This window comes from Schistocerca nitens, chromosome 10 (genome assembly GCF_023898315.1).
Source record: "Schistocerca nitens isolate TAMUIC-IGC-003100 chromosome 10, iqSchNite1.1, whole genome shotgun sequence".
NCBI classification, from domain to species: domain Eukaryota; kingdom Metazoa; phylum Arthropoda; class Insecta; order Orthoptera; family Acrididae; genus Schistocerca; species Schistocerca nitens.
Window position 1 is genome coordinate 105,916,331 of NC_064623.1, and position 23,732 is coordinate 105,940,062.

Sequence of the window (23,732 nt, forward strand, 5' to 3'; positions counted from 1 at the left end):
ATGTCTCGATTGGGCCCCATGTTCTTCCACCTACACTCAATTGAGCACGTTATCATGATTTCATACGGGATACTCTACCTGTGCTGCTAGAACATGTGCCCTTACAAGTACGACACAACATGTGGTTGATGCACGATGGAGCTCCTGCACATTTCAGTCGAAGTGTTCGTACGCTTCTCAACAACAGATTCGGTGACCGATGGATTGGTAGAGGCGGACCAATTCCATGGTCTCCACGCTCTCCTGACCTCGACCCTCTTGACTTTCATTTATGGGGGCATTTGAAAGCTCTTGTCTACGCAACCCCTGTACCAAATGTAGAGACTCTTCGTGCTCGTATTGTGGACGGCTGTTATACAATACGCCATTCTCCAGGGCTGCATCAGCGCATCAGGGATTCCATGCGACGGAGGGTGGATGCATGTATCCTCACTAACGGAGGACATTTTGAACATTTCCTGTAACAAAGTGTTTGGAGTCACGCTGGTACGTTCTGTTTCTGTGTGTTTCCATTCCATGATTAACGTAATTTGAAGAGAAGTAATAAAATGAGCACTAACATGGAAAGTAAGCGTTTCCGGACACATGTCCACGTAACATATTTTCTTTCTTTGTGTGTGAGGAATGTTTCCTTAAAGTTTGGCCGTACCTTTTTGTATCACCCTGTATAAGTGGGATGTTTGAATAACTTTTAATTTTTCCCGCCGAAAAGGCGACCATGTTAAATGTTACGACAGAACCAGCACTTTCATTACACAAATAGTGTTCTGGTAAAACATTTAATGCTTTTTATTGCAGCATTCAATTCTCGACGATCGAGAAGATTTATAGTTTTATAATTAATATTCTGTGTGTCGAACTACACTTTGTCATATTATGTTCACGATATTCACATTTATTATTCCAGGTGACAATACATGATAGTGTCCCTCTTTATTTGATAAGGCAATATAATTATAGTTGTTAATACCTTATCACATTATTACTACAAATGGCTCTAAAAACTATGGGACTTAACATCTAAGGTCATCATTCCCCTAGACTTAGAACTACTTAAACCTAACTTACCTAAGGACATCACAGACATCCATGCCCGAGGCAGGACTCGAACCTGCGACCGTAGCAGCAGCGCGGTTCCGGACTGAAGCGCCTAGAACAGCTCGGCCACAGCGGCCGGCATTATTACTACACTGCTGGAATTGTAACCTAAGCTTTCTGATTCGGGCGGATTTCGTGTGTCACTATCGTTAACTGTTTGCCAGAGCTTGGGAAATCTCAGTTTCGTCATGTTGTCCAACGGAGTAATTTAAAGTTTCGAAACCAATTTACAGACTAGTGTCACATGATGTTCACGAGAAAAATATCCTAACTTGTGGAATGTTCATGTCGTTACGTAGTTCATGTTGTGAACGCAAGTTAAATTAACTACTTTCTTTTCAGTCTCTTATTCTTCATTTTTGGCCATTGATTTTTATTAAGGAATACAGATAGTATCTCCTCTTGGTTGAGTTTAAAACTACTTTTCTAGTGGTTTTCTTCGAACTAGGTTACAGATATACATGGACTCATAGAAAATATTGTAAACCACATTTAAATCAAACACTGTTTATTGATTCCAACAAGGTCGCCATTACTCTGTATTTTTCCATCCAATTTTCCATATATCTTAACACCAGGATCAATCGTTTGGCGTTTCCAGCGCCTAGGATTGCATGTTGTCCAGTGCTTCATCCAGAGCAATAAATATTGTCTGAAAAATAACAAAACTTGTATTATACATTGTCATAGCACTTCTTGAAACTTATATCCCCAATGTGTTTCTGACAAGGGAACCTCCCCATCGCAACCCCCTCAGATTTAGTTGTAAGTTGGCACAGTGGATAGGACTTGAAAAACTGAACACATATCAATTGAGAAAACAGGAAGAAGTTGTGTGGGACTGTGAAAAAAATAAGCAAAATATACAAACTGAGTAGTTCATGGGAAGATAGGCAACATCAAGGATACTGAGAACGCAGGAGCGCCGTGGTCTCGTGGTAACGTTTGCAGCTGTGGAACGAAAGGTCTTTGGTTCAAATCTTCCATCAAGTGAAAAGTTTAATTTTTTATTTTCAGTTTATGTGACAAACTCTTATGTTTTCATCACTTTTAAGGGAGTGATTATCACATCCACAAGAAAACCTAAATCGGGTAAGGTAGAAGAATCTTTTTACCCATTCGCCAAGTGTACAAGTTAGGTGGGTCGACAACATATTCCTGTCATGTGATGCACATGCCGTCACCAGTGTCGTATAGAATATATCAGATGTGTTTTCCTGTGGAGGAATCGGTTGACCTATGACCTTGCGATCAAATGTTTTCGGTTCCCATTGGAGAGGCACGTCCTTTCGCCTACTAATCGCACGGTTTTGCGATGCGGTCGCAAAACACAGACACTAAACTTATTACAGTGAACAGAGACGTCAATGAACGAACGGACAGATAATAACTATGCAAAAATAAAAAAAGTAAAATTTTTACTCGAGGAAAGACTTGAACCTAGGACCTCTCATTTAGCAGCTGCTCACGCTACCACGGGACCACGGCGCTCCTGAATTCCTATTGTCCATGATGTTTCTTATGTGGCCCGTGGACTACTCAGTTTGTATATTTTGCTTATTTTTTCACAGTTCCACACAACTTCTTCCTGTTTTATCAATTGATCTGTGTTCAGTTTATCAAGGCCTATCCAATGTGCCAACTTATAACTAAATCTGAGGGGGGTGCGATGGGGAGGTTCCCTTGTGAGATTCACAAAGCCATGTCAAGGCTACCTGCTTACATACATTGTGCGTCTAAAATGTTGGCTCAGTGGTATCATAAAATAGATGAAATACGGTGTACAGGTAGATTATATACATTAAGATTAACACATTTCACTCAGAGTTTGTAATGCTGTGGTGAGCAGCAGGAAGGAATTACTTCGGAGTCGATCGAACTTTTGGGAGCCTCACTCTTTTCTCGGCAGTGGGAATTTCATTCAGGCAACCGGAGACTGTAACCGCTATGTCTGCCCACCGCACTCAGAACAAGAACAAGTTGAGGTTCACCAACGCATGTCAATAGCATTTACTGACTTTTTTTTCAGCACAAACAGGGGAGCAGATCTTCTCTTTGCCCAGCTCCTTATTGATGATGATTTTAGTTGTCCCTTCTAATTTGCAACAGAATTTATAAGACTTACCGTTATTCTCTAAAGATATGAAACATAAATTCAATTTACGTTTACTGTTTTTGATTTGAGTGTTCTGATATTGGTGTGCGCACGTTGTCGTTATTGAGTGAATGACGGTCATTTTTTTCCAGCAACTAACAACTAAAGCAAAAGTGGGTCGAGAGAATGAGAGAGACGGAAGAAGAACAAAGAGTTTAAACAGCAAATATTGGCATTATGAATATCTGTTGTAGCCTTTGTAAACTGATGACTACTCTCAGGAACAAAAGACTGATGTAAACTATCACTTGAAATGCACACACAATTATCAGCGACCATGATCAACTTTTTTCACAGTTTTTTATGCAGGTTAGTTTGTTAATTGGGAAATAAAAGCAGGAAACCGTCACAGAGAAAACAAGGGATAATAAACTTCTGTATGTCCATCCTTTTAGCAGGACGTCTCTGGGACGAAGGCCGTTTACTATCATGACAAATAAAAACACCTACAGACGCCCTTCTGACTTTATTTCATTTTGTCGCTTCCAGTTTCAACACTTCAGCGCGTCATCTTCAGGCCTGTAAGCATAAAACATTAAAGATACCATTATCAACTTGTCAATCAAGGTACATAGAAATGGATTAAAACGGAATGAGCAACAATAGCAAGACTCTAGAAATGAATTTACACCGAACATATGACAGAAAGAACAGATACATCCATTGTCACACATCTACGAGGGGCGTTCAGAAAGTAAGCTCCGATCGGTCGCGAAATGGAAACGACTATGAAAATCCGATAAAGCTTTGCACAGATGTGTTGGGTAGTGTCTCTAGTATAACCCCACTTAGTATCACGTCGCTCTTCTCATTTCTGAGCTCGCAGTGAGTGCGTAAAGATGTCTAGAAAATAGTGTCTGCAGCCAAGTACGAGGGCCTGGTGAGAAATTTCGCCTGAAGCTATGCAGCTAACATTACATAACTGTCGTGCTGTTTCTTCTTCAAGACAATTCTCAGCCGCATTCTGCAGGGGCAATGAAGATGCTCCTGCATCGTTTTCAAATGGAAATGTGAAATTACCCACAATACAGTCCGCAATTGTCTCCCCCTGAGTTCCATCTCTGGTCACATGAACCGCTGTCTTTGAAGACAACATTTTGACACAGACAACGAGGTGTAGGCCAGCGTGGAGAATTGGCGGAAAGCACTGGCGGCTGCCTTCTATGATGAGGCGATTGAAAAGTTGGTACAACGCTATGACAAAAGTCTACGTCAGAACGGCGACTACGTAGAGAAGTAGCTGAAAGGTGTAGCTAATTGTTACAAGTAAAACATTTCTGATGTTCACTGTGGTTTCAATTTGGCAATCAATCGGAGCTTACTTTCTGAACAGGCCTCGTAAAATATACCATCACGAATTTCCACTCAATACAAGGAACAATCATACTATCTATTAAAATTTCTTTAAATACTATTCATGATTTTCATTGGACAGTCGGACACACATTACCTGCACAACACTGAAATAACTTACTATACGACAAAATAACTGTAAAAGGTGATGAAAGCAAGGAAAAAAATACCTCACAAACAAATAAAAAGAAAGAACATGACCTTACTTGTTTGTGAGGTATTGTTTCCTTCCATTCATCACCTTTTACAGTTATTTTGTCCTACAGTAGGTTATTTCAGGGTTGTGCAGATAATGTGTGTCCGACTGTCCAATAAAAATCATGAATAGTATTTAAAAAAGTTTTAATAAATAGTATGACTGTACAATGTATTGAGTGGAAATTCGTGATGGTATATTTTAGATGTGTGACAATGGATGCATCTGTTCTTTCTGTCAAATGTTCGATATAAATTCATTTGTAGAGTCTTCCCATTGTTTCTCATTCTGTTTTAATCTGTTTCTTAGTAACCTGACTGATAAGTTGATAGTGCTATATTTAATGTTTTATGCATACAGGCCTGAAGATGACGCACTGAAGCGTTGAAGCTGGTAGCGACAAAATGAAATAAAATCATAAGGACGGCTGCAGGTGTTTTTATTTGTCAGAAATGATAAAGGTCATATCGGCGTTTGGCCGGACATGCGTTGCAACAGAGAACAACCATTTGAAAGTGTAGATAAAATACAGTCAAGTTCAGAAAAAGACAGAGGTCCTTAAATGACTAGAGATAGGACTTTCACATTCACAGGACATGTTCAGTAATATGTTATGCAGAAGTGATTAGCAGCAAGGGTCCTGTTGCCTAGTAAGCACAGTGTTCAGTGTTCTCCATGGGCCCTGGTAACTTGTTCCAGGCGTGATGGCGTGATGGCGTACAAGGCTTACAAGGTGTGAATGGCGTTCTGTGGTATAGCCATCCAAGCTGCCTTCTCCTGGTTCCTAAGTTCATCTGTGGGGGTTGGCATTGGGTCACAGTGCTGCACCAGCCGTTTCACCATACCCCACACATTTTCGATTGGCCACGGGTCTGATGATTTGGCGGCCCAGAGCAAAAGGCTGACATCCTTTGACAACAACATATGGTCGTGCATTGTCTTGCTGAAAATTGGCGTCTGGGGTGTAGTGTAGAAAGAGTATGGCTACGGATCGTAGGATGTCATTTACATAGATCACAGTGCCCTGAACAGGCTCCACCTAGGAATTGTGGTTGTAACCAATAGTACCCCTCATCAAAAGGCCTTGATTTGGCATTGTATGACACGTGCAAATGCAGTCACTGTGATGGCGCTCACCCCATCCGCAGGGAACGGAGATCAGCCTGCAGTGCTATTCGGATATGTCGATCTTCTCCGGGGTTGTTCTGAGTGGTGAAACTGGACCCATTTCGTCGTGTTCTACGACGTACCGTGAACCATTCTGCGCACACTAATTTCACTGCCGAAACACTTTGTCTCACACGAACAGCAATTTCTCGGATGGATGCATCACCCTCTCGTACCAATAATGCACACTTTTTCAAACTCACTGATTTGACAGTACGGTTCGCGCAAACGTCTGCAAGGCATCCTGCATCCTGCACTTTCCTTGTCAACTCCTGTTAACTCAGACACTGCTCTGATTGTTAAACGGCGATCTTGTCGAACAAGTTTACCGATTTTTTCAATGTTTGCATCAGTTTTTGCTGACAATGGTCTGCCAGTGCGAGGGTCATCACTGGTGTCTTCGCGGCCATCTTTAAATCGTTTAAACCACTCAAACACTTGTGTTCGCGATAAACAATCATCGCCGTACACTTGTTGTAACATTACAAACGTTTCACTTGCAGATTTTCCTAGTTTGAAACAAAATTTGATGTTAACACGCTGTTCTTTCTGTACACTCAACATTTTCCGACGCACAGACAAAACGTCAACTACTTAAAACAGACGCCAAGGGGAGACTGAGTGCAGTAGGCAGATGAAACTCGAGCAGTAGGCGGAGCGAGAGTCACGTGACAGGCCACGCGACTTTCAGCCTCATTGCATTCGTTTTATTGTTTCACCAGTACTAGTCCGGTTTTTTTCTAGCCACACCTCGTATAGTGAAAACGAGTAGGTGGTGTTGCTCTGAAGTATCGATGTTAACGTTGAACCCGCAGGCCGAGGTTGTTCAAATACTAATCATTTCTGCAGAACATGTACATGTCCTGTAAATATGAACGCGCTTCAAGGTTTTCTCCTTTTTCTGAGCATGAGTGTATCTTTGGCAATGATCTCGGTCTCAGCACCAGGCAGAGGGTCTGCCAGCATGGGATAAGCAAAACGAGCGTGAGATACATTCTCCATGGCAGCTGCCACTATCTGTGTGATTTACAACGCGTGTAGGCCTGCCTCTGCGATGACGATTTTGACTCTGGTTCGTCGCGCAAGCCACTTCGGTGCTAGGATTTCTGTCAGCCACTCAACTCGTCGATGATGTTGCGTTTACGCGGGGCAGTATCGACAACCTTCAAAACACCCACCTGCGGGCTACAGAGAATCTCTCTGGATTTGTAGTAGCGAACCATCAGCGTCGCTTCATCAGTGTGTGGCCGGGGATTATTGGCGTCTTTGTATCTCCTGCAGGTGATTCAGCGCATTTGGAGGCTCGAAGGGTAATGAGGAAACTACAGGATGGTGCTCTGTCACTGACCTGTTCAGTTTGAGGCTGAAACACTAGTACAAAGTTCCCAGTGACCTGGTGCGTTCTGAGTTTTCAGTCATTGAAACCTACCATGTCAAAAGTTTTATGCCTCCGCCTTCAAGTGGATAAACCTTCCTTGGAATGCATTTCCAGCCATGCGTCCGTACGATCTCTTGTGCTCCTTACACTTTCAGGGGCCATTTCCTGCAGTTTGTCTTCGTTTAGCAAAATCTCCCTGAAAAAACTGTGACTGTCTTTTAAGTATTCCTTGTACACACTGCATGAATCACAACAGAACATGAGGGCAACTGAGATGATAAGCCACAGCGATAAGCCACTGCAAGGACCATTTCATAAATTATGTGAAGAATGTAATTAAGGATAACAGCGTACTAAATGACTTTCTGATACTGACTGGTTAAATTTACACGTGAAACAAAGTTACCTACAGAAAGAAGTCAACCCAGGAAAAAAAAAAATCTGAAACATTACAACATCTTCATTAAGCCAAAGTAACTGTACTGATCTGAAACACTCGTCTTAAACAGACAGATAATTGAAGAAATACAATAGTGGGAACAAAAATAATTTAAAATTTTTTAGGTCGGAACTACTCTGAAGAAGTATCATGTAGACAAAGAGCAAAATAGGAAATTTAAAAGCCTGTCAAAGTTTATTCACATATTAGAAAAACAGCTTAAAATTCTCTGCAATCATTAAAGCTACATTGACTAGAAGGTTTTACAGTTTCACAAAACTTTCACTACAGCTAACACTGAAACAAGGAAATATATCGCAGTCGTCACAGGAGATCTGAAATAAGAAAGGATAATACAACAAGAAATAACAAAGAACAAACAAAATTTAGGCAAAAATTTCGTGAATCGAGAAGCGAGCGAGCTGTAAAACTCAAGAATACCTGAACAGCTTGGTCCGACGTGATAGGAACAGTACCCATTCTCAGAGAGTAAAAGTAGTATGCTTACTAAGTAAAGCTAAGACAAAAGGTCTGAAGTCCCCCTTGCAGTGCGTCGCAAGCTACAGTATGGCATAAAGCTGGATAATAATAGCAGAGGACTCTTTTGCTAATCTTTTGTATCTATCCCTTTAGCAGGACGTCTCGGGGACGACGGCCGTTTACTATCGTGACAAAAAATAAAAACACCTACAGCCGTCCTTATGACTTTATTTTGTTCTGTCGCTACCAGTATCGACGCTTCATTGTGTCATCTTCAGGCTGTTTTGATGCCGTACAGGTTGATACAATCCCCATGCATAACCCAGCAGTTGCCAGCATTACTGGATTCGCAGATAATGTGTCAGCTGATGGTCAGCTAATGGTTTCTCAGTGATTACTATGTACGAGCTGTGTGAGAAAAGTAATGAAGCCGACTTTTATTTACCAAAGTTTTTATTTTTTTCAAACAACAGCATTGTCCCCTTCAAGGTTCTTCCCTTCGACAGCTACACAGCGGTGCAGTCGTTGTTCTCAGTGTTGGTAGCAAAGCTTAAAACCGTCAGCAGGTAAGGCCTTTAACATGTTTGTCACATTCTCTTGAATGTTCTCCACACTTCCCAAATGAAATCCTTTGAAGACATTCTTCAAGTTTTGAAAAGAATAAAATCACAAGCACTCAAATCCGGTGAATAGGGGCCTGTGGGACAACAAGAATGCATTTTGAGGTGAAAAAATTTCGTGATGGAAGTGGTCGTCTGACATGGGGCATTGGCATACTGCAGCTTCCACTTGTCTGCAATGTCTGATCTCATTCGATTCACCATTTTCCTGAGTCTTTCAATGATAGCGTTGTATAACATTTAGCTGACAGTTTGTCCTCGAGGATCAAACTCACAAAACCACGTACGGGTTCGACGTCGTCGTCGGTTTTTTATGTTGAACGTCTCCCTGATCGAGGTTCAACTTCAACGTGTTCTCGGTCTTCCAAAAATGATTTTTGCAGCGAAAAACTTGTGCTTTCATGTGGAATATTCGCCATAGGCCTGTTTGAACTTTCCAGATGTCATACTTCTGGATACCCCAAGTTTAACACAAAACTTAAAGGCGTAATGTTGCCCTATATTCCGCTGTTCCCTTTTTGTAACACACGACAGAAACACAACTTTTCTGATGGCGCTTTAAGAAATCACGTGATAGCTCTACAGATCTGAAATTAATAGATGAGTCTACACAAATAGAATAACACAGCATTGCTAGATCGTTACTTTTCTCACAAACTTCAAGAAAAATTTATGCCTCAGGAGAAACGAGCTATCGTAGCTCCAAAGACTGGCCCCCAGATATTTCATGAGTGAATTCATAACACGTGAAAAGCTGCATCAAAACAATGGGAACGTAACACAAAAAATGGAAGCGAAACGATTTTACAGATGCCCTCTTTAAATACTTTGACACATCATACAATCATCTGGGTTGAATATTAGTGTACACTTGTAACGACCCAGGACACTTCAAAAAGCAGAAAGCCACTACAGCGAAAAATTAATTTCGCACAATGCGAAATTGCTGCATTATAAGACAATTCTTTTATCTGAATCAAAATATACATCGGAGAGCGTAACTGTCTTAGGGCAGCGTAAGAAATTTTAGGAAAATGTGTGCTCCCAAATGAGGATATTAATTTTGAAGAGAAGACTGTTTGACACCAACACGTAAAGAATTAGGTTCCCGGACCACGTGCACAACAGTTGCTTGAAATTAAATTACCGTACGTAAAAAACATACCCCAATGCGTCAGCAGAGGGCTATTCAAAATTACCCACGCAAGGACAGTCGAAATCGGCTGGTTCAAAGAAACTAGGGAATATTTACAGGAAGAAAATTTAATATTTCATCGATCTTCAGCTGCAGTTATCGTATGTAATGAAATAATAAGCAACCAATTGCATAAAAGAAATTTTAAATTTCTTTATCGGTTTCAGGCATTTAGTCCCCTTCTTCAGAAAGATGCGGTTCACAGTGTATGAAAAAAAAAGAATCTAAATAAAAAGTTCAGAATCACGCCAGAACATGAGCCAATCAGCCAATATTATTGGCTTGTTTTCACATGTTCTGGTGTGATTTCTGCGCATTTTGTTTCGCTTCTTTGTATTAGTTATATGCAGACACTGTGAACTCCATTGTTGTGAAGAAGAGCACCTAGTGCCCGAAAATGGTATGGAAATTAAATTTCTTTTATGCATCTGGTTAGTTATTATTTCATTACATAGGAAGAAAAATCAATACATTTTCTACCGTTTGGAACACTAATAATAAAGCAAAGAATCAAGGAGAAACGTAAACATTTGATAGAAAATAAAATGTCACAAGAGTAGAAGAGAAAAAAAAATCTTGAAGAGACTTTGGGGGAATAAGAATGCAGAAGAATCCAAAACACATCAAGCTAACTAAAATGTCTAATCAAGGTCCTTAAGAGTGAGAAACGGAGAAAGTGAGAAATAGTACAGCGATGTAAAAAGATTCTCTTTGAAATTTACGTGATAGACATAATTTTTGGCACCAAATTGGTATTGGATCCAGTGTTCTGGTAGGCTACGTACCTGGAAGGATTTGTTTTTCATTCCCTCATGGAGACACTTGGCGGCCAGCGGTGCACACGAGCAGTAGTCGCTGCAGCCGGTAACTATGGCAACACAAAACACAGGACGTGACTTAATGAACTGTCAGGCTGCAAGCTTGAAATCCCTTATACCAGACATAGACCGTTACTCGTTAAGTATTAACACTGAAACATCATTTTCAGAATGCAAAACAATAAACACAGGTGTTCCACAGACATCGATATTGGGTCCATTCAAGTTATACACACTGACGGAAAAAAATCGCAACACTATCACAGACTTGTGCGACATTGACGGAAGTCGGTAGGCGTGTTTCTACATCTGAAATTTTGTGTTAGTCGTATAAGAATGGCGTTTGTAGCGCTACTATGACGATGCAAATCAGATTTGCTACCAATACACCCTGTAACAGTCACGGGCATTAGTTACTTCTGAGAATAGACTTGGTGGGTTGGTGGAAGTCAAAATACCTGCATGGCGATAAAGATACCATTCTGAATACCTCACTGAGTTTGCATGAGATCGTGTAATATGGTTACCAGAACCCTGATGTTTATTCTGCAATGTTGCAGGAATGTAGCCACTGTACACCACTGCTGCCAACAGTAGTCCCGAGAAAGTACAGTCGCAAGAGGACCAGTGGTACTACCGAAACGGAAGGCCATCGTGTTCGGCGTATGGATCTGGCGCATCGTATTGCACTAGCAGCAGCAATGTCTGCACCAGTTGCTACCTCTGTAACGTAACGAACTGCTACAAATCGGTTCTACATCTACAGGGTTATTACAAATGATTGAAGCGATTTCACAGCTCTACAATAACTTTATCATTTGAGATATTTTCACAATGCTTTGCACACACATACAAAAACTCAAAAACTTTTTTTAGGCATTCACAAATGTTCGATATGTGCCCCTTTACTGATTCGGCAGACATCAAGCCGATAATCAAGTTCCTGCCACACTCGGCGCAGCATGTCCCCATCAATGAGTTCGAAAGCATCGTTGATGCGAGCTCGCAGTTCTGGCACGTTTCTTGGTAGAGGAGGTTTAAACACTGAATCTTTCACATAACCCCACAGAAAGAAATCGCATGGGGTTAAGTCGGGAGAGCGTGGAGGCCATGACATGAATTGCTGATCATGATCTCCACCACGAACGATCCATCGGTTTTCCAATCTCCTGTTTAAGAAATGCCGAACATCATGATGGAAGTGCGGTGGAACACCATCCTGTTGAAAGATGAAGTCGGCGCTGTCGGTCTCCAGTTGTGGCATGAGCCAATTTTCCAGCATGTCCAGATACACGTGTCCTGTAACGTTTTTTTTCGCAGAAGAAAAAGGGGCCGTAAACTTTAAACCGTCAGATTGCACAAAACACGTTAACTTTTGGTGAATTGCGAATTTGCTGCACGAATGCGTGAGGATTATCTACCGCCCAGATTCGCACATTGTGTCTGTTCACTTCACCACTGAACGCATCCTCTTCCATGAGCTGTTGCAACCGCGCCGAAAATTCAAAGCGTTTGACTTTGTCATCGGGTTTCAGGGCTTGTAGCAATTGTAAACGGTAAGGCTTCTGCTTTAGCCTTTTCCGTAAGATTTTCCAAACCGTCGGCTGTGGTACGTTTAGCTCCCTGCTTGCTTTATTCGTAGACTTCCGCGGGCTACGCGTGAATCTTGCCCGCACGCGTTCAACCGTTTCTTGGCTCACGGCAGGCCGACCCCTTGATTTCCCCTTACAGAGGCATCCAGAAGCTTTAAACTGCGCATACCATCGCCATATGGAGTTAGCAGTTGGTGGATCTTTGTTGAACTTCGTCCTGAAGTGTCGTTGCACTGTTATGACTGACTGATGTGAGGGCATTTCAACCACGACATACGATTTCTCGGCTCCTGTCGCCATTTTGTCTCACTGCGCTCTCGAGCGCTCTGGCGGCAGAAACCTGAAGTGCGGCTTCAGCCGAACAAAACTTTAGTTTTTCTACGTATCTGTAGTGTGTCGTGACCATATGTCAATTAATGGAGCTACAGTGAATTTATGAAATCGCTTCAATCATTTGTAATAGCCCTGTACATCTACATTTATACTCCGCAAGCCACCCAACGGTGTGCGGCGGAGGGCACTTTACTTGCCACTGTCATTACCTCTCTTTCCTGTTCCACTCGCGTATGGTTCGCAGGTAGAACGACTGCCGGAAAGCATCCGTGGGCTCTCGAATCTCTCTGATTTTACATTCGTGATTTCCTCGGGAGGTATAAGTGTGGGGGAAGCAATATATTCGATACCTCATCCAGAAACGCTCCCTCTTGAAACCTGGACAGCAAGCTACACCGCGATGCAGAGCGCCGCTCTTGCAGAGTCTGCCACTTGAGTTTGCTAAACATCTCCGTAGCGCTATGAAGCTTACCAAATAACCCTGGATCTTCTCTACCTCTTCTGTCAACACGACCTGGTACGGATCCCACACTCATGAGCAATGCTCAAGTATAGGTCGAACGAGTGTTTTGTAAGCCACCTCATTTGTTGATGGACTACATTTTCTAAGGACTCTCCCAATGAATCTCAACCTGGCACCCACATTACCAACAATTAACTTCATCTGATCATTCCACTTCAAATCGTTCCGTACGCATACTCCCAGGTATTTTACAGAAGTAACTGCTATCAGTGTTTGTTCCGCTATCATATAATCATACAATAAAGGATCCTTCTTTCTATGTATTCGCAATACATTACATTTGTGTATGTTAAGGGTCAGTTGCCACTCCCTGCACCAAGTGCCTATCCGCTGCAGATCTTCCTGAATTTCCCTGCAATTTTCCAATGCTGCAACTTCTCTGTATACTACAGCATCATCCGCGAAAAGCTGCTTGGAACTTCCGACACTATTTACTAGGTCATTTATATATATATATTGTGAAAAGCAATGGTCCCATAACACTCCCCTGTGGCACGCCAGAGCTTACTTTAACGTCTGTAGACGTCTCTCCATTGAGAAATGCTGTGTTCTGTTTGCTAAAAATTCTTCAATCCAGCCACACAGCTGGTCCGATATTCCGTAGGCTCTTACTGTGTTTATCAGGCGACAGTGCGGAACTGTATCGAACGCCTTCCGGAAGTCAAGGAAAATGGCATCTATCTGGGATCCTGTATCTAATATTTTCTGGGTCTCATGAACAAATAAAGCGAGTTGGGTCCCACACGATCGCTGTTTCCGGATCCATGTTGACTCCTACAGAATAGATCCTGGGTTTCCAGAAATGACATGATACGCCAGAAAAAAAACGTGTTCTAAAATTCTACAACAGATCGATGTCAGAGATATCGTTTTGCGCATCTGCTCGACGATCCTTCTTGAAAACTGGAACTACCTGTGCTCTTTTCCAATCACCTGGAACCCTCCATTCCTCTAGAGACTTGCGGTACACGGCTGCTAGAAGGGGGCAAGTTCTTTCGCGTACTCTGTGTGGAATCTAATTGTTATCCCGTCAGGTCCAGTGGACTTTCCTCTGTTGAGTGATTTCAGTTGCTTTTCTATTCCTTGGACACTTATTTCGATGTCAGCCATTTTTTCGTTCGTGCAGTTACTTCGACAGCTCCGAGCCAGACAACCTACAGCGTGCATTCCACCAATCCCAACCCACTGCCTTTTGGGACTTGAGTGGTGTCAATGGAGAGCTCAATCCCAACCCACTGCCATTTGGGACTTGAGTGGTGTCAATGGAGAGCTCACTGGAGGGCAGGATGGAGATCTGTTGTGTCTTTTGATGAGTTTTTTGGTTGTGGTACGGCGTTAGTGATGGCCGTGTGTTGGTGAGAAGGAGGCTAGCTGATGGCATGGAACCAATCTGTCTGCGTGCTGTACACATTGGACCTACACCTGGATTTCTGGGTGCGATTTATATTCTAGCAGGCGAACTCTCGTCGTTATCACGGGAAGCCTAACTGCAAATCTGTACAACGATCTGGTGATTCGACCTGTTGTGCTAACGACCATGAGTAGCATTCCAGGCGGTTTTTTCCAACAGGATAACACTGGACCACGTACGACTGCTGTAGCCTAATATGCTCTACAGGGGGTCGGCGTGTTTCCAATGCTTGTCCTGTGACTAGATCTGTTTCCAGTCGAGCAGAAATGGGACATCACCAGATGACTAGTCCAGTCGTGCACAACCAGCACTGATTGCCCTGTACTGGCAGACCAAATGCAACAGGCATGGAACTCGATCCCGCAACCTGACATCCGGCCCCTGTACGGCACAGTGCACGCACGTCTGCATGCTTACATTCGACATTATGGCGGTTGCGACGGTTATTAATGTACTCGCATTTCACATTTACAGTGTCTTATCTCGTGCTTACATTAACCTGCGTGCTTGCAGATTTAATCAGTTAAATGCGTTACCTAGACAAATGTATTCCAAATGTTTCACTATCCCACATTAATTATTTTTGGGCGAGTTTTTCCGTCAGTGTAAATTATGTTCAATGATATATGAAAGAAGTAGAAGTACTTATCTTTGTTAATAATGGAAATATTACACTCAAGCATAATGGAGGAACTACAATACTAGAAAATTTTAATAATACTTTCTTGAAAAGTAATAGCACATTCTCTGCGAAGACGTCACTAAATTTACATGAAATATATAGATTTCACTACTGCAGAATCTCTTGACCACACCATTAGAAATAATACATGAGTGTGAAGCAGCAAATGAAACAAAATATTTTATATTCTTAAGCGTTTATATGTTATAGGAATATGAGCCACAAATTATACGAGGCCTGTTCAGAAAGTAAGCTCCCATTGATTGCCAAATTGAAACCACAGTGAACATCAGCATCATCATTAGCTACACCTTTCAGCTACTTCTCTACGTAGTCGCCGTTCAGACTTAGACTTTTGTCATAGCGTTGTACCAACTTTTCAATAGCCTCATCATAGAAGGCAGCCGCCAGTGCTTTCCGCCAATTCTCCACGCTGGCCTACACCTCGTTGTCTGTGTCAAAATGTTGTCTTCAAAGACAGCGGTTCATGTGACCAGAGATGAAACTCAGGGGGAGACAACTGCGGACTGTATTGTGGGTAATCTCACATTTCCATTTGAAAACGATGCAGGAGCATCTTCATTGCCCCTGCAGAATGCGGCTGAGAATTGTCTTGAAGAAGAAACAGCACGACAGTTATGTAATGTTAGCTGCATAGCTTAAGGCGAAATTTCTCACCAGGCCCTCGTACTTGGCGGCAGACACTATTTTCTAGACATCTTTACGCACTCACTGCGAGCTCAGAAATGAGAAGAGCGACGTGATGCTAACTGGGGTTATACTAGAGACACTACCCAACACATCTGTGCAAAGCTTTATCGGATTTTCATAGTCGTTTCCATTTCGCGACCGATCGGAGCTTACTTTCTGAACGCCCCTCGTAGATCTTCTCGCACGTCTCTGAGCTGCGATTTTTGTGTTGTGCATAACAGCAGACTTTTTAGAGTTTAAAATGTCAAAAAGTGGTCTTTCATTGTTCTTATTCACTAATATCTTACTCGCGCGATCAGTCCCAGAACTTTTTTTTTACACAAGCAGCTGCTCGTTTAGCAACCACGTCCTATCCCGCTTTTCCCCGTACTCTTTCACTCATGTCAGCTTCCACTACTAATCGACTACTAATTGTGACATGTACTGCACACAAATCTGGCAATTGGACGACCTTTCAGCCTGGCGCCTCAAACAGGGGCACAAATTGTAATATACCGTGTACAGCTGTGTACAGCTCTGCCGCCTCTGCTGTATTAAGCTGTATTCAACGGTCAAAGAAGTACTACGCCGACAGATGGCGTAAGCATTAATGAAATACACAGTCTGTAAGTGTAGTATACGCCGACAGATGGCGTAAGCCTTGTAAAAGGCGCCATGTGTCGCTGTAGTTTACTTCTGCAACAGTTTAATACGCTCCAACCAGTCAGAAACTTAATTTCATAATACCACTACGTATGCAGTCTTCATGAAATGAAACTTGCATTACCACACACATTCCACGTGTTCGCTTTGTTGAGCCTAAAACTAGATCTACATGTAAGTACCGACATAGCTGCGCATACAGTGTTTGTCATGATCATGCATTATACTGATTATACTAATTTTTAATAATTTCTGTACATCGTTCTACAACTTACGTCTGTATATGATTTTTCAAAAAGCGTAATATTTCATAAAAAAGTAGTGCGATCAAGTCTTTCCCCCGACAGCACTTTGGGTCAGACTTGTGAATGTGGATTAAAAGGCCGTAAAGGGGGGAGGGGCAGGGCAGAGCGGAGAAATGGATGTGAAATAGCAGTTATAATCGTATCATCTAATGGTCAGAAATTAATTGGCCGCTGCTTTAGTAAGGGCGAATGATGAAACTGTACTTGGTCATTAAAGACCAGATCAGGATATTTTGTTAATGCCCAGGACTTCGAGTTATGTTAGTTTTATGCCATTAGTTCCTCTATGGAGGTCATAAGAATGACTTTCCTTCACATCATGTTCAGCAAAGGTAGAATCTGTCTTTTCCAGCCTCCAACTCCTTTCATGCTGATTCAGTCTAGTAGTGATTGGTCTATATGTAATAATAGATTGCTGTAAATCCTGAAAACTCCACTCTACAGACTACCCGACCGTTGAAGGAAGCGGGCCTGCTTGTGGTACGCTTAACCGCCCATATTGTGGGCTATGGTGACATCTTCTGGTTTCGTTGAGTACTCAGTATTCTGACTTGATTGATGCAGCCACAAATTCCTCTCCTTTTGCCAACCTCTTCATCTCATAGTAGCACTTGCAAGCTACGTTCTCAATTATCTGCTGGATGTATTCCAATCTCTGTCTTCCTCTACAGTTTTTGCCCTCTACAGCACCCTCTAGTGCCATGAATGTCATTCCCTGATGTCTTGACAGATGTCCTACCATTCTGACCCTTCTCCTTGTCTGTGCCACATATTCCTTTTCTCTCCGATTCTGAGTAGAACCTCGTCATTCCTCACTTTAACAGTCTTTTGGTAACATTAAATTTTGAGCTGTATTGCGGCATCCTCGTTCTCTCCGCGCCTGCTTGATATTGGTACGAATTCTCCGGTCGCAAGTAGTCAGCTAAATGCACTCTTTGGCGTCTTAATACAAGCCGTGGGGACTGGGCATTACGTTAAGGATTTGCTATCCATTCACCGCGTTACTGAGCAGCCTCACTCTCTTGCATATTTGCGCTCTTTGTTATATTAATTTGTAGATTACCTGCTCAGTTATTGTGTCTCTTGTCTGCCACTGTTTTTGAGGCGTTTGGTATTTTGTTAGGCATCTACTGTTCAGATTACCTACAATTTGCTTACTTCCCTGTAGTGCCTTACCTTCTATGTAAATAATATTTATTCATTTCTTTTTCTTCTCGTGGAGTGGCCGCGACTATAAAAGTCCATTTTGCAAACAGTTGTTGAATGAACAATATTTTACTGCATACACGAACAGACGAACACTGAAAATTCCACTATCTGGTTTAAAGTGAAGTAATGGAAACATTGTGCTACAAGACAATGTGAGGTGTTCCTCAAGTAAAAAAAAAGCCATATAAGGAACTATACAGCTAAAATTTCTAAAATAAAATACATTAAAAGAAATAACATGGCGTTACTTACAAATAAAATGATAAAAACACTTCGCCGTATGTGGACATCCCCACCAGAATGTTGTCATGTAACGTAGTTACGAATTAAAAGAGTGGAACGGAAATGACATATCGTGTTGAATTACTGACATCAATTCAATAAAAACTGTTCCCCCGTACAGTCCAACCGGGGGCACAAAGAGGAAAACTGTATAATAACAGATACTCGGACTTGCTATCCGTCACTACTGAGGCCACACACAACCCACAACGCGGTGCGGTATGAGGCAGATATGTGATTGATAAACTACTCACAATATGCCATTTCTCTTCCTGCCTTTATTGTATTTTATATGTGTAATGGTTCTTGTGACTTTCTGACGTGATGTCGGTTTCTCGGGAATTTTCTACATCACCCCTTTTATTCTTTGGTTACGATATTTTTGTTCCACGACAACAATGAGACCTGGATGATCTCAGACGGTTACGCAACTGTATTTGTACGTAACATCTTCTTCATTCTTCTAATTTATTTTATTTCATTTCAGGAATTTTTGCACAGCTCCTTACATGACGTTTTTAAACTTGAAGACTCCCAGTGTCTTGAAACACAATATTTTCATTATTACTCTATATTACGGATGTTATGTATGATGTGTATGCAATTAAAGGTTGTTGATTCTGCAACGGTTTGCAAGATGGCAGGCCCTCTGGCCTCTTCATACAGTTATTGGGGGCCACTGGACCAGCCTATCCTACATTTATAAAATCTGGATTTGTATACTTGCAAATTAATGTCATTTCGCTACCGTATTACACTGTCATGCAAAGTAGGCAATCGGATGCTATGTACTAGAATGTGAATGATCGGAAGCAGGATGCACGCATATCGTAATTCTGTTAATTTCACATGAGTGAAGAGGGGGAACTTTTAGACTGTGACTAGGTCAACTGCTCGCAATAGCAGGAGACGGGGGCGACATCCGTTCACTGGGAATTGTGGACAGAGTCCCAGCCCTTGGTTGGCAGCTTTCTCTATCGATCAGGAGTCTCAGGGGCAATAGAGAAGGACGCACGCTATTTTTACAAAGACTAGGTGCAATTTTCTCTTGAAAGCATAAGTTTTAGGGCAGGAACGTGCCAGATCCGCGGCACAGCTGTGCTATTGTTTGGGATGTTTCGGAGAAATGGTCACCAAGCTCCACGGGATAACCGACAACTAGGCCACATCTAACACCCCAGTTATCATATTCCTTTGGCACCCAACATCAGTACGCTTCCTGCGTGAATTCCTAGCAAAAGCTCTGATAGCACACACTGGCAGTCACTGTAGGAATTTAGAGGGAAGGAACAGTATTGGCGCCCGCAGCTCGTGGTCGTGCGGTAGCGTTCTCGCTTCCCGCGCCCGGGTTCGATTCCCGGCGAGGTCAGGGACTTTCTCTGCCACGTGATGGCTGGGTGTTGTGTGATGTTCTTAGGTTAGTTAGGTTTACGTAGTTCTAAGTTCTAGGGGACTGATGACCTTAGATGTTCAGTCCCATAGTGCTCAGAGCCATTTGAACCATTTTTTAACAGTATTGGCGCCTAGGTCGACAGAATGTGGTAACGGGTGTCTAGAAGAATTTTCTGGAAGGCCGTTATTGACTATATCTTGTTTATCGATGACGATTGGCCGGGTTCTGCCACAAGCGAACGGTGGACATTCTCTGGGCGCCGGGTGGAAGGGAATTGATAGGCGAGTTGGTTGCGGGCAGCCGTAGGACTCGGTCGCATACTTTTCCACCCTTGCTGCAGAGTAGTTTCATTCGTAGTTTTCACTTGCCGGCCTCCTGGAAACATTCTTTTTATTTTTTCCACTCGCGCTTTGGTCGGTGGAGCCCATCTGCATGTAGCCGAGCTGACCACGAGTAGCAGCCGTCAACAGCACACCACCTTGCACCATACTGCAGTTAATACACGCAGCTCCGCCTGTAGGGTTTCAGCTGATTTTTCAGTACCCCAAAAGTCGAATTGAGGTTTTTCAGCGGTGGTATATGTAGAACCATTTTGCCTCCTTAGGTGATACCGTGGTACTCATTCCGTTACCTGTTTTTTTATCAATTTTATACATTTCACATGTTCTCTTTCCTCTTTGCTCTCCTAGTAGAGAAGCACACTAGATTCCTTGCAGTGTCGTTTGTAATAGGTTGTTTCCAACTCCTCTATCATGGAAGGACTATTTACCATGTTCGGTTTACGTTAATATACATAACTGGTCCTTGTATTAACTATTGATCAATTTTGTGTTCCATTTAAAGAAAATAAATGTAATTGTATATTTGTAGGAGAACATGTATCAGTTAACAGCCACTCTCACCAGAATTCTTTGCCATTTTCATTTTTGGAGGGGAGCTTTGATCATTTAATTTCATGAATAAATTATATGAGAGGATCGTCACCCCACGTAGGAAGACCATTGTAAGATTTCGTTGCACATCTTGTGCAGATTCAGGATAAACTCAATTGGGCGTGATTTGAATAACGTTGTGATTCTACCCCTCTTAACTTGTACATCAGTTAAGGTTCCCACAGTAGTTAATAAGTGGTTAGTTTTCAAATTTTAAAATTTCTTCATTTTACAAATTTATTATGCTAGTGCTTTCACTGCTTGATAAACTTATTTTACACATTGATTTTAAAATGTAGTAATCTTTAGTCCTGTCTGTATGTGTACCTGATGCTATTATATCGGGGGCCTCACTGAATAACCAGCAAACATATTTTGTAAGACAGCTAGCCAGCTGAGTATGTTAAACCCACTTTACTTGCCATCTGCGAAAATTTGAACTAGCCTTAGTCTGTTGATTTTTTTCTTTTATCTTATCATGCTACCTCCTAAGATCTTGTCTACTTTGTATCTGAAGCGCTCCTTCCGTCGTCTGCTGCCCCTGAGGTTCGGCACTGGTCTCGCTAGGAGTTTTTCAGTCGTACGTTTTCATAGCGGTGAAGGTATGAAACCTTCTGAAGTCCACCACCGAATCAAGGCCCAGTATGATGATGCACGTCTATCGCTGCAGCGAATATGAGTGGAGTAGAAAGTTCTTCTAGTCGTGTTCACAGCCATTGGCGTACCGCCTGCTGTGTACCTCTTCACCGGATCGACATTTCTTTACTCCCATCGCCACATCGAGTGGTCCAAACATTTGGTAATCACTCGGCGCGAGGTCTGGTGAGTATGGAAGATGTGTGCAGAGAATGAAAGTGCGGGTCACTGATAGCAGCGAATGTTGCAGGGGCAGTATGACGCTGAGCATGGTCATCTTGGAAAATGACACCTGTCTGTCAGAAATCAATTATTACAGCACGTCGAAGCTGATTTTTAACATACTGGAATATCAGCTGGAATTTGCATGAAAATTCTGAGAGATGAAGCAGCTATTTGTATGCACTTTAATAGCTTTTCTTATGTCTTGACCAAGCACCTTACGCATTTCGACTTTCGACAGAATGTTGACGTGATACAATGTATCTAATGAACAATACTGAACTGATTGAAATAACAATGCCTTTCAAAATGACAGAAAGTTGAAATGAGCATTGTGCTTTTGTAAATAAAAAATGTGTGGTCAAGACATATAAAAAGTTATTAAAATGCATCCAAATGGACGCTTCGTCTCACATTTTCATGCAATTGCAGCTGATATTCCAATACGTTAAATAATCGTCATCATCGTGCAGTAGTAATGTACTTCTGACTACGTCTCATTTTCCATAATGACAATGCTCGGGGTCATACTATCCATTAGATATATTGTATCACGTCAACAGAACATTGGAAATAAAAAGAAATATTGTCAAGACAAAAGAAAAGTTACTAAAGTGCATACTGGAATGTGACGCAATGATGATGGTGATGTTTCCACTAGGCGTGTAGTGTTCGGCAACCCTATTTCGTCCCAAAGAGGGTCAGCAAAACCTTCCCTGCAGATGGATGCATCCGGAACTAATGGCGGTTTGCTCACGGGGAATGGTGCCATTCCTTACTTAGGATTTTTGTGTCGTATTGGTGATGGTGTACCCTGTTTCGCCCCCTGTGACCGTTCTCGCGAAGAATCGAACACCTTCTGATTCAAAGAGCCACAAAAATTCTTCGCTGACGTCAATTCGTCGCTCTTTCAGTTCTCGAGTGAGGAGACATGGAAGCCAACTTGCAAATTGTTTGAGAAATGTAGGCCCTTCATGAATGATGTGGTGTGCTGGTGTCCAGATCTGAGGCTATTTCATCAACCGTCACACCGCGATTTTTATCACAATGGCTTCAGCTGCTGCTGTAGACTCTGGCATCACAACGTGGAGTGCCTGATCAGGGTGCTGAGCGTCTGTTACGGAAGGCACACTATTTCCGCACTTTCCACTCCACTCCTACGCTTGCTGCAGTAGTACACATGCATCACCATACTGCAGCTTCATTCACTCATCGATTACAACAGGATTCGTATCTTCACCGTTCAGAAAACGTATGACACAACGCTGTTCTTCCTTGGTGCTTGGGGCAGCCATTCTGAAGTGGTATTGTGTCCACATTCCGCTTGTCTGTAGTATGCTGCCAACTGCAGGGCATTCCTTATAACAATCGCAACAATACTGCCAATGTCCAGAGCAATGGCGCGAATTTTTAGTTGCACTTCGAAGGTTTTCATTTGACACCTTAAATCTTTACGTAAATCTAAGAAACACCGCGTAAATGCGTCCTTCACCGTACGTTCAGGCTACTATTTCGTAACGTTCACTATGTCTCAGGAACCTGTACTTATGGGCTTCTCATATTTTTTTTCCAAATCCTAAGACATTTCTGCAAATTGTAAAATTTGTTTACGTGACCACTGGCTGCAAATTCAGTACATGTATTACTACTAAAGTTAGTCGTAAGAAAAATTTAAAATCTCATTCTGGCTATAATTTTAGTTTTAGTGTTTACTTCCATAATCTGTAACTGTTCTTGGTATTCTCACTGCTACCACTTACTTCACTGTGGTGAGCCGTTGGTGCAGTCACTAGGAGCAGTTTTGGTTTGTCTTGCACCGTTACCTTGCTGAAAGTGCTGGAATGCGTTGTACAACACCTGCTTGTAAATTGAAGTTTTTCGCTACTGATGAAATTTATCCTTAATTGGGATGAAAGTCAGTTTTGCAGTTGGTAAGTTTCGATAGGTACTGCGCTTCCTT

The 23,732-nt window shown here is 42.2% G+C and overlaps 1 protein-coding gene across 1 annotated transcript in view; it reads right to left on the reverse strand.

Moving 5' to 3' along the window:
• Positions 1–1,589: 1,589 nt before the first annotated feature.
• Positions 1,590–23,732, reverse strand: part of LOC126210531 (uncharacterized) — a 50,546-nt gene continuing 28,403 nt past the window's right edge. The window contains exons 6-7 of the mRNA XM_049939783.1: positions 10,867–10,949; positions 1,590–1,750 (exon numbers count right to left, since the gene is read on the reverse strand). Coding sequence (XP_049795740.1) covers positions 1,703–1,750; positions 10,867–10,949 — 131 coding nt within the window. The 3' untranslated portion in view covers positions 1,590–1,702. The remainder of the gene's footprint in view (positions 1,751–10,866; positions 10,950–23,732) is intronic.